Here is a 12,169-nt window from a genome sequence, read left to right as displayed (position 1 = left end):
ATACAATACAATGACTTTAATTGTGCTTCATGTTGCTCAGCAGGAAATGTTCATTTGCTTAAAATTGTCCTCTAAAGCTCAAAGAAGGAAAAGTTCATCCCAGAAATCACAAAGTTAATTATTATGTGTGGTGAGAGTAAATACAGGACACAAAAAACACAGAACCACCAGAATCAATGAATCATTATTATTATTGATCCCACAGCGAACGTCAAAAGATGATGAACAAGACATTTGTACATTCTGTTGGTTCATGTCGTCCAAACATCCGTTTCGTCCTTCAAACAGGAAGCTCACTGCGTTTCCTCCGTTGAAGTTTTTCTACAAAAATATGACGAGTGACGACAATCGTGTCATATCTGATCAATAAATCAACAAAAATACAATCAGGATATGTATACATCTTTTATATAGATTTAGATCTCTCCCAGGAACAGAAGCACTAATATATATACACACGCGCACACACACACACACACACAGGGGGGTCCAATCAATCAATCGAATATCAGAAGGCATATTTTCTGCGTCAACAATATTAACACTTGAATCAGCTGCAGGAAATCTCTAAATACACAGAAAAGCTTCTCTGAGAACGGACCAGAGAACACATGTTCGATGAGAGTATTTAAGAAAAACACTAAATTATATTTAGCGATTTAACTGAAAACACATTTTCTTTGAATGTCTTCTTTACACATTCAGGGATTTTCAAACTTAAGTTTAAATAAATTGTAGCTAAATTTAACAAAAAGTACTTCTTTTAGCTTTTCAAATATAAAATATATTTTGATTTTGGACGGTTCGGTCAAAACGAGACGTACATCTTGGGCTCTGGGATGTTTTTTTTTTACTATTCTCTGATATTTTATAGAAGAAAATAGTTCATATATAATAAAAAGAATGATTAGTTGCAGCTGTGGTGAGCTCCTCCTGTCGTTGAGGTCGACACTCGGCGGCAACTTTGAGAGGCAACACGTCTTTTACCGGATCTCAAACGTCCTTAGTCAGCGTGAAACGTTTGGGAGACGCTGATTATTTATAATCAGGATGATTTAAGAAACATTCAAATTAAGATTTCCTTCTTTAAGTGGACTTATAAGAACCTTTAAATCTGCGTTGATTGAATTAAAGCGTGTTGTCAGCAATGAGCAACAGAACTAATCAATCACTGAAGATATCCGACCTCACGGCACTAAATATGTAAATGTGTGACGTCAGCGAGGAAAAGGAGGAGAGGAGCTAAAACATCAAAGAAGAGATTTATGAGACAAATAAATAAACAAATCTAAATAGTTGACCAACTTGGAACAGGACCCAAAATAGAACCAGCTACTGGAGCCTGAACCAAACCCTCCCGTAGATAAATAGTTTCATTTAAAGTCAAACATAAACTCACCGTCCTGGACTCTGATTGGCTGTAAGCCGTTTGGTTTTTCTCCAGTTCAAATGCTGACTAAGCAGATTTTCAGTGATTCTTCAGCTGAATTTAAACACTCGAACAAAGTCAATTTCTAGCAGTGTCTTTATTAAACATGGATGTTTGTGTCTGTAGAAGCAGAAAGACATCGCAGATCTTTTAAAGTAAATCAGAGACGACAGAATCAAAGCTCCTCCAGCAGATGTTGGGCCACATGTGCAGTTTAAACTGCTACAATAAATAATCACAGCTGAAACACTTTCACAACCTTCTAAAATATGAATCAATAATGGAAATGATCGATAGTTGAAGCCTTAAAATCAAATTCAAGAGACACGTCGGCTCCCTGAAATTAATTAATGGTTATTTATTGTCATCTTAACGTGTTCGTACCGATGCATCAGTGGCTCTCGTACAGTTTGTCCAATAACTCTCGGTCACAATTCTAAGATTAAAGGTTCTTTATTAAAATAAATGTTTGTGCTTTAAAGCAAATATCAATATCTATAGTTCTGTGGTATCAGAGAGTTGCTCTACGTCTTCCAACACGTCGTCGTGTCCGATGTTACCGATAATAACCGTCACACATCTGGACGTCACCAGCTGCTTCTCATAGCCCGCTATGCTCTCAGCAATCATGTCTTAAACAACAAAGTTGCCTCTAAAAGTTGCCAACAAAATCACCGGCTGCTTCTTCGTTATTATTCCTCTTGTGAACCAGCTAATTATTTACACAGTAAACCAGACATTTCTAACCCTGTTCCACAAACTGAAGCCCTCGCGGCACCATTTGGCATCCCTCACTGCTGCCATTCGAAGGTGAAGATGTGACTCGTCTTCAGTTCAAACGTCCGTACGGTGCACAGGAAGTGAGCAACCTCTCAGGTGCTTTCAACGCTGTTTCTGTTCCAACATATTTACAAACTACAGACAGTTTTACTCCAGAGATGACCAAACCAACGATGACACGCACGCACGCACGCACACGCACACACACACACACACACACACACACACACACACACACACACACACACACACACACACACACACACACACACACACACACACACACACACACACACCATGGTTCAACCAGGTGACACAGCGGCGCTACAGGACTAATGACTAAACGCCACCCTCCTGGGAGTCGAGGCAAAAAGGCAAAATCAAACACACCCGGGACCGAAAAAGAGGACGCGAGACACTAACAGCTTCCTGTCCGGCTCGTTAAGAAGCCTCCAAACGATCGACAGCTCTATCGGTAAGACGGCGTCACACTAACAAACAGTCGAAATGAAAATATGAACCAAAAGAAAAAGGCAAAAGGAAAATGAAATGACGACAAAGTCTCAAAAAAATGATTAAAAACAAACTAAACGGCCTAAAAAGGAAGCAGATCTTTAGAAAATAAAATAAGACACGTGGAGTTCCAGCGATGATTGAGCTCCACAGTTCATGTTTAACAGGAAGTCTGTGCTGACGACCACGGCGGCCTCATTTGTGATTGGCTGGAGCCGGCAGGAGAGGGGCGGAGCGATCGTTGGTGAGGGTCCTTTTGAGCCTCACCGCTCTGATCTGGTTCAGCATGTCCCCCCCACCTTCCTGGGGCGGCGGCTCCGGGTACTGGTACTGGTCCTGGTCCTGGTCAGAGGGCGGAGGAGCCTGGGGCTGGTAGTGAGCGCTGTGGCCCAGACCGGAGGGCTCTGCCTGGGGGGCGGAGGCCTGGAGCTGGACCTGCTGCTGCTGGTACAGCCTCTGTTTCTGCTGCTGGTTCAGCTGCTCTTGTTGGTGTTGCAGCTGAAGCAGCGACTGTTGATGTTGCAACTGTTGCTGCAGATGCAGTTGCTGCTGCTGCTGGTATTGCTGCTGAATCTGGAGTTGCTGGTTGTGCTGCTGCAGCTGATTGCGTTGCTGATGATGATTAAGATGTTGGTTGATGTGCTGCTGTTGCTGTAGTTGCTGCTGTTGCTGTAGTTGCTGCTGTTGTTGATGGTACTGTCTCTGCTGTTGCTGCTTGGCGTTGCCGCCCTCTGGCGGCAGGGTGGGCACGGTGGGCACAGGCACCGGGATGGGCATCTGACCCGGGACCAGCTGGTAGTACGGTGAAGAGGAGGGAGGCAGAGCGCTGAGGCTCTGCGTGGAGGTGCACAGTTTACTGTGACCTAAACCTCCGACTCCTACGGCGGCCGGCACCGCGAACACGTTCTCGTCGCTGCCGCCGTTTCCCGCGAGCGCTTTGAGGGGAACCTGCGGCGTGCAGATGGGGATGGGAACCCCCCCGCTGATCGTGCCCCTGCGGTACGCCGGCTTGGACGACGGCTTGCGCCGGATGGTCGCCGTGTGCGACGGCGGCTGGTAGGCCGACCTGCCGGAGAACTCGGGCTCGGCCAGCAGGCTGACGGTGGAGGAGGGCCGCTTGGACTGGGCGAACTTCCTGTACTGGAAGCTGAGGTCGGAGTTCCTCGGGATGGTGGAGGACTTGTCGAAGTCCGACTGGCCGCCGCCGTGAGAGACGTGGTGCAGGGAGAAGGAGTCGGCGTCTCCGTGGAGGGAGATGGACTCGTAGTCGACTGGAGAGAGACGACAGGAAAATATTAAGACTTCTATTTCTGATCCTGATGATGTTTGATAAGTGATTTCAGAAGCCAGCCACACACACACACACACACACACACACACACACACACACACACACACACACACACACACACACACACACACACACACACACACACACACACACACACACACACACACACACACACACACACACACACACACACTATTTATTTATTGTTATTATCTATTTATTATTTTAACATAAGAGAAGTGCGTTAGCTGTCAACAGTAACAAAAGGATGATTTAAATAAAGGAAGTTAAGTTTAGACAGACACTCAGACAGACAGCTGGTCAGAGACCTACCATAGAGGGGAGGCTCTCTCCTTACAGCTGGAAGAGAAGGAAGGAAGTTTAGAAAAACACAAAACTACTGAGAGAACACAACGGAGAACCGGAGAGGAGAACCCAGAGACACTGAAGAACACAGAACGAGTGACGGAGATGACCGACAGGTCAACAGAGTCATCAGTTATCATCCAAACAAAAACAGCAGAAACAAGAGGAGAGGCCATACAGATGATTTACTCCAAAATAAACATTCATATCTCATTTCTGTGTTTGCTGGTGAATCACACAGGGCTCCACATTAACGCTCGCCCTGCTGTTAGCGGTTAGCTGTAAGCGGTTAGCAGCACAACGCTGCTTGGCTAAATAACGGAGCTAACAGCGTTAGCAAACAGTGTTTGTTTTGTGCTCACTGTGTGTGTGTATGGTGTCCTCAGAGCAGGACGGGGTGGTGGTCTGGGTGCTGTATCCACTGGAACAGTGCAGAGAGTCCCTGCTGCTCCTCGGGGCGTCCGAATTCAACACACCCAACGTCAACGCCAGCTGATCCCGGGCCGAGCAAGACTGGGGTGGGGGGGAGAGAGACAGACAGACAGAGGAGGTGAGGCTATAACGATTATTACAGTAAAGTTTCATTTATAAATTTATAAATAACATGACACGTTTTTACAGAATAAAACAGAGAGGAGAGAAGATGAGAGGAAACAAGGAGAGAGGATGTTTCCTCCTCTGGTCTTGTTTTCTCATCAGTTATTTGAACTCCGTCTTCAGTTATTTCGTAAAACTTAAAATAATTCTCTCCGTGTGTGTGTGTGTGTGTGTTACCTTCCCAGACGCAGACATGGCTCGAGCTCTCTCTCCGTAGTGGGGGGGGCCCAACAGGCCGTTCTCTGCCCCCCCGCGCCCCCCAGCAGCCAGCTGAGTGCCGGAGCCGACGACTTCCTGTCAAGAAGGAACCAATCAGTCACTCGAGTGTAAACGTCAACATAAAGTACAGATTACAATAAATAAGACGTCTTTATTATACATTATTATTAAATCATATTATTATTAAAACCACTCAGTTGACCAAATTATTTATGGTAATAATAATAATAATTTAATAATAATGAAATGATTGTGTACTGATTATTATATCATTCCAATAAAGCCACATTGAATTGAGTCACTGGTTGAGTTCATCGCTTCATCAACACTTAACAAAGAAAACTCTGTAATGACGAGATCACAGGACACGACGACACCGACAGTTTTCTATCATTCTAAACTGAATATCTTTGGATTTTAAACTAAATGCGCAAATTAAAGAAATGTTTATGGGCTTCTTTGGACATTTTATAGATTAATCGAGGAAGTAGTTTGCTATTTAAAATAACATAAATAAAGATGCGTTTGAGGTCATTTAGGCCTCGTTTACACTCGTTGTTTTTAGTGTCTTGTACCCGGATGAGATTTAACACTTAAATCTTATCTTATATGTTAATGGTGGTCAGTCCTCCTCCAGTCCACGAGGGGGCGGTGATTCATCTGAAACTGTTGGTGAACGCCCAAAATCTAACTCGCGTTGCTCCCTTATGACTGCAGATCATTCAGTGGTTGAACTGATCAGGGATCAGATAAAGACGAGATAGACAGAAGAGTGTAAACGGGCTCTTTAGAAACCGTTGCATCATTTGTCCACAAGTTTATTTTCACACTTTAAAATGTTTTAGGGTTCTCATCAAACATGTTTGATAATGTTGTGCGTGTCATTATTAGATTTCTAAATATCAATATTATTCTCATAAATACAGTGATAATACTTCTAAGAGCTTCACACAGTGGTGTTTAATATTTATTTAAGTGTAGAAAGAGACTTTAAAAAGAAAGCTGCAGATCACAGCGTGAAGTACGGAAATCAACTATTAATCAATTATTGACGATCTATTGAATGACTGTAAAGACGCCGCTATAAGTGTTACCAATAATGAATCAATGTATTACATTTATACTCATATCCGCACTTAGAGACACACACAAAGTATCAGAAGAGTCAAAGACACAAAGCCACGGATTCATAAAGATTCAAACAGATGTAAAAACACTACTAAAACAGAAAATACACCATAAACACACCAACAACCAGGCAAACAGACAAAACATCATCACTTTGTGGAAAAACACAAACGTACAAAGTTTTATGGAAAAACCAAGAATTAAATAACTTGAATGGGATGAAACCAGAGCTGGATTTAGAGGTATGTGAGGCTGGGTAGTGGATGAAGTCGGAGACATAAAGTCTGAAATCAAAAGGGAATAAAACGAGTGGAAGAAACACGAGGAATAAAACGAGTGGAAAAAACACGAGGAAGAAAACGAGTGGAAGAAACACGAGGAAGGAAACGAGTGGAAGAAACACGAGGAAGAAAACGAGTGGAAGAAACACGAGGAATGAAACAAGTGGAAGAAACACGAGGAATAAAACGAGTGGAAGAAACACGAGGAAGGAAACGAGTGGAAGAAACACGAGGAAGGAAACGAGTGGAAGAAACACGAGGAAGGAAACGAGTGGAAGAAACACGAGGAAGGAAACGAGTGGAAGAAACACGAGGAAGGAAACGAGTGGAAGAAACACGAGGAAGAAAACACGAGGAAGAAAACGAGTGGAAGAAACACGGTGGAACATGAGGAGAGATAACGTGAGATGGAGACTTTAAACCGATGGAGGACACAACGGTAAAAACACAGGACGGCACTCGGTTTGGGAGGAATGTAATAGATTTTTGTTTTGGGTGGGTGGGGGGGGGGGGGGTTTCCTCACGGTGGTCAGATCCCTGCGGCTAAAGCGGCGGCTCTGCGCGGGGGGGTGGAGGCCGTGGCCGGCGGCGTAACCGTAGCGGCCGCGGCTGCCCTGGCGACTGAGGCGAGAGGGGGAGTTCCCCTCGCTGAGGGAGCGCCCGGCTTCATCACAGCCAATCAGCAGATAGGGGGAGGAGCAGCGCTACACACAGGAGAGGTGTCACGGTGAAAAGCTTTTATTTTGTAGATCCTCACAGCTGACAGTGTCATATTATAAGGCGGGGGGGGGGGGGGCATCAGAGTGTGTGTGTGTTGTAATATGAGTGAAAAACAGGCAGAGACCAAAGATACACTTAAGTATTTGGTGTCCACATATGTACTTTGGGCAATATATATATATATATATATAAGTATTATCAGAAAAGGTTAAAGGTCATCCAATGAGTTCAGCTATTTTTAGAGAACTAAATATTTTGAGATACTGACAGATGTTTGATTTTCTGAGCAAAAACTTAATATACTGAAGAGGATAAACTGTTCACGTGAAACAAATAGTGTGTGTGTGTGTGTGTGTGTGTGTGTGTGAGTGAGTGAGTGAGTGTGTGAGTGAGTGTGTGAGTGTGTGAGTGAGTGTGTGAGTGTGTGTGTTACCTGGATGTGTACTCCATCGACAGCACTGCTGATGGAGTCCAAGGAGGGAACGTGTCTCACTGATCCAGACTGGTACATACTGCAAAAACATAAACAAAAAAAATAGCTCACTAAAAATTTTGTAATTAAAATACACACAGGTGATCTGTTAAAACTGTGCACAAAGATCACGAAGTATTCTTAACTGTTAAGTTTCACATTTACAGCTTTTAGAGACGCGCTTTGAGTTTGAGCTAGCAACAACTTTTTCACGAGTCGTGTTAAGAAACAAACACGTTTGGCTGCAAAACGTTGAATAAAAGAAGAAATGAAGTGTCATGAGTAACCAGCTGTGGTGTGTGTGTGTGTGTGTGTGTGTGTGTGTGTGTGTGTGTGTGTGTGTTACCTGCTGATGCTGCTCTTCCTAGACAGAGTGTTACTGGGAGAAGCTGGAGGAGTCTGATAGCTGTAGTTGAAATCAGAACCCTTCAGGTCCAAAATCACCTGAGAAACACAAATAACGTGAATAAATGTTTCTCTGCCCCTCAATACTTCCTGTTCCCAAAACCCAAAGATTCCCACTGAAGACTTTAATCTTCAGAACAGTTTCATTTATCTAGTGTTTAATCAAACAGGAGGAGGTAGTGCATTTGTTGGGGGACTATTTTCAGCGGCGCATTAATCCACATTTTGGTTTTTTTAATAGTTTTTGGACGAACTAAGAAAATATTTGTTTGCGAGATAAAATAAGTACCAGTAGTGGTACTAAAGTTGTAATATTTGACCAGAGGGTGGCGATAGAGGAATAGGAAGAAGAAGAGAAAGGGGAAGAGGAAGAGGAAGGTACCTGCTCGCTGGCTGGTGGGAGTTTATTGGGCTCAGCTGTCAGGTTGGTCAGATCTTCCAGAATGGTCTGCAGGTGAGTCACCTCACCCAGCATGTTGATCTCATGGTCCTACACACACACACACACACATTCATGATTATTCTGGTTAAACAGGCTTTAAAGGCCACACACACACACACACACACACACACACACACACTGACCAGTACGGGCTTCAGCATGCTGACGAAGCTGCAGTAGCGCGCTCTTTCCTCTATCAGCGCTCTGCACACGGCCCTCTTCTCCGTCTCCTCCAGGACGGCGTAGCGCACGTTGACGTCCTGCAGCGCGCTGTCCAGCTGGCCACGCACCTCGTCCTTCCCTACACAGAGAGAGAGAGTAAAGAGCGTGATTAAATGCTCAATTATTAAAAATAAATAAATAATCCAAAGATATCGTCATGAAACTTCCCCAGCTGATTACTTACATTTACTTTTCTGACATCTTATCTTTAAATATGCAAATGAGGCACTATCTAATGGTAGCTTTTGGCAAATGTAAGAGAAATCTACAGACACAAATACACAAAGTAGTAAAATAAACTCCGTGTGTATTTTGGATGTGTTTTCTTTCTAATAGTCTGAAAGAAGACGCGTTATAGAAGCATAAATGGGAGCAGTGCATGAAAAACAACGTTTTCTCCGGAGGTATCTTCCCTTAAATAATCAGAAATGAGACACAAACAGTAGCTGAACTGTAGCGGTCTGGTCTGCTGGATCGGGTCTGACCCCGGTGGGTGGAGGAGACAGACTCAGACCTGAGGACCTGAGGACCACCCGGCTGAGGAAACTCCCACTGGATGTAAAAATAAGCTCGCAGGGCTGCAGCCTCCGCCATGGTTTCACCCTCAGGGTTTCTAATCATTTAATGAAGAACTTTATACTTTCACGTCACCACATCTCAAAGGGAAATAATGTACGTTTTACTACAATACATTTAGTTGAAAGCTAGTTCTATTGTACTTTTTTTATCAACAACCAGTTTATAAAATGAGATGCAGTGTTTCAGAATAAACTACCCATATGTATATGTATTATGTAAAATGTGCTCCTGTTTGATCAGCTGCTTAATGCATCAGTAATGGTGATTACATCACACTGGTGGGAGCCGATCTGCTGCATAATGTGTACTTTCACTTATTTTCTCACTTTACAAGAGTACAATTTTGACTGCATGTCTTTTACTTGTAAGGTAGTACATTTACATTGTAGTATTGCTACTTTTACTTCTAGAAAAGGCTCTGAATACTTCTTCCACCTCTCTGACACATGAATGCACCGAGAGATTTAATTTAACCGTCTTATACTCGGACCTTCTCAGGCACATTTCTCTATATTTTAAGATCTTTTTCCACGAACACGGTGAAACAAAAACGGCTTTTTTTAACTTCAAGAAGCAGAAAAAACAGACAGTAAATCCTGTGGAAAACAGTGAGAGGCGGTTTTTAAAATCCAAACACACACACACACACACTGCAGACTTTGTGTCATAAAGCTCAACCTAAACACAAGCTGTTCACTCAGGTGTGTGTGTGTGTGTGTGTGTGTGTGTGTGTGTGTGTGTGTGTGTGTGTGAGAGAGAGCACAGAGGATAATTTCCACGTCGCTAACAGAAGCTCAGTGTCTGTGCCTCGGCCTGACGTCTGGCCTCTTTCTACGAGACTCTGGCTGCTCGCCACCCACAGAAACACAGAAGGGCTCTGAACTCAGAAGCTGCTCGGAGTCGACTCGCTCCACTCCGTTAGAAAAAGGTGAACCGCAGTTCAGACGAGCGGCTGTGTTGGATAACAGCTCGCGTTTGTCTCCAAACAGGTTAAGAACTTTCATACATCGGGCGGTGGTTTAAACTTTCCTCACAGCTCTGATGAGTCTGACTTGGCAGTAAATGTTACAGAAGTGATGCGTCACGTCAGACAAAGTCCAAAGTAACTTCACCCTAATTTAATTCTACTGAAGTCAGACACACGTAACCTGACAAGTTTATTATGAGAGGGTTCTTTTCATGGAGCGTTTTTATCTTTACGACGGACACAGACTGCAGGAGCAATCCAGTTAATACGACTAATAGCTACAATAAATTAATTCATTCAAAATATGAATGAAATACTTCCATTAATACCACATTTATATTCATACTTGTGTTATATATCGTAGCATTATGTACATCATTTTCCTTTTATTTTAAATAGTCCTTTATTTATATTTCACACAGTCCTTTATTTGTATATTTGTTCTTATATTTCTTTATAAGAGCAGATAACTCGGTCAAACTAAAGCAGAACTACGTCTGGATCAACTTATACAGCTGTGAACACTTTGAAGATGATTCGATTTTAAACAGGCCCATATCTGTTAAATATATACACATTACTAAATGTAGTAACAGAAGAGTTTTAGTCTGTTATGATCTAAATGTTGTTCCAGATGTCTTTTGTTCTCACACATCTGGGAGATAATGTAGAATTCTTTGGTTGATTTTGACCATATATATTAAAATGAATGAATACCGACACAACAAGTGTGTTTGTGCAGCTTCAAATAGAAAATATATGACGTTAAAATCAAAGCAATCAAATTCTCACGGTGCGAAACACGACGAGTGTGTTCGGATGTCTGTTGGTCGTCTCGATGAGGTCACAGATGACGGTGAACAGTCATCACACATAACTGCTGCTGCAGAGATATTTAACGTGCTTTCTGCCGACGCCAGCGATACACAATGTGTTTTTAATCGTGATGACGAAGACTCCCCCCCCAAACAGCAGCTCGCTCTCTGCTCTCACAACTCATGCAGCAGTCTAGACCTTCTGCGTCACACACTGATGACATCATCAGGGACAGACAGGTGGTTCACTCCTCTGTTCTTTCTCCTCTTCTTAACCTTTTTCTACACCAACTTTGTTTCCTCTCTCAAACCTTCTCTCTCTCTTCCTCCACTGGAGAAGCCACATGACATCATCCCTCTCCTCCATCCTCCCCCCTCGCTCCTTAATGTAACCACTTGAAAAAGAGATAATGACATCATCCATCCATCTTTGTCCTCTTCTTTTTCCTTTGGTTGCAGTTGGGAATTCCCATTTTTATTTAATGTCTGTATCATTATACACATTAGCTCTCCTCTTCCTCTCACTCAGTCTTCCTCCTCAGCGCGGTGGAGAGGATGACTCCAACCCTCTTCCTCCATCCTCGTCTTGTCCTCTTCTCTGTGCAGCCACATGGAGGAGAAGGTCAGCGGCCATCTTTGATTTTCACTCTGAATCCTGACTGCATCACTTTGTAACATGTTTTATTGGAAACACTAAGAAACTTATGAGCATGTGACACTAGAACAAGTGCAGCGGAGTCGTTTTGAGCCGTTTCTATTCATTCCCGTCGCTCACGCTGAAATATCTCTAATGAAATATACTGAATATGTTTGTACTTTGTTTTTAATTAGATGCTGAAATATCTCTAATGAAACAGCCGACTCGTGAACTAATCATCATCATTCGAATTGCGTGTTTTCTGCAAATAACCACGATGACAAAACCAAAGTAAAAAGATAAAGA

At 43.1% G+C, this 12,169-nt stretch overlaps 1 protein-coding gene across 3 annotated transcripts in view; it reads right to left on the bottom strand.

The window, feature by feature from the left end:
- Window positions 1–172: 172 nt before the first annotated feature.
- Window positions 173–12,169, bottom strand: part of mtss1 (MTSS I-BAR domain containing 1) — a 44,639-nt gene continuing 32,642 nt past the window's right edge. The window contains exons 7-15 of one of the 3 annotated variants that reach the window (XM_076095575.1): window positions 8,787–8,944; window positions 8,584–8,691; window positions 8,143–8,240; window positions 7,758–7,836; window positions 7,129–7,308; window positions 5,154–5,270; window positions 4,742–4,892; window positions 4,347–4,373; window positions 173–3,993 (exon numbers count right to left, since the gene is read on the bottom strand). In XM_076095575.1, coding sequence (XP_075951690.1) covers window positions 2,918–3,993; window positions 4,347–4,373; window positions 4,742–4,892; window positions 5,154–5,270; window positions 7,129–7,308; window positions 7,758–7,836; window positions 8,143–8,240; window positions 8,584–8,691; window positions 8,787–8,944 — 1,994 coding nt within the window. In that variant the 3' untranslated portion in view covers window positions 173–2,917. The remainder of the gene's footprint in view (window positions 3,994–4,346; window positions 4,374–4,741; window positions 4,893–5,153; window positions 5,271–7,128; window positions 7,309–7,757; window positions 7,837–8,142; window positions 8,241–8,583; window positions 8,692–8,786; window positions 8,945–12,169) is intronic. The other 2 variants (XM_076095576.1, XM_076095577.1) reach the window with 2 other exon arrangements.

This window comes from Anarhichas minor, unplaced genomic scaffold (genome assembly GCF_050575085.1).
Source record: "Anarhichas minor isolate MPS153535 unplaced genomic scaffold, ASM5057508v1 ptg000021l, whole genome shotgun sequence".
NCBI classification, from domain to species: domain Eukaryota; kingdom Metazoa; phylum Chordata; class Actinopteri; order Perciformes; family Anarhichadidae; genus Anarhichas; species Anarhichas minor.
The sequence above is the reverse complement of the archived record's forward strand: the minus strand, read 5'-3'. Positions and strand labels throughout refer to the sequence as shown.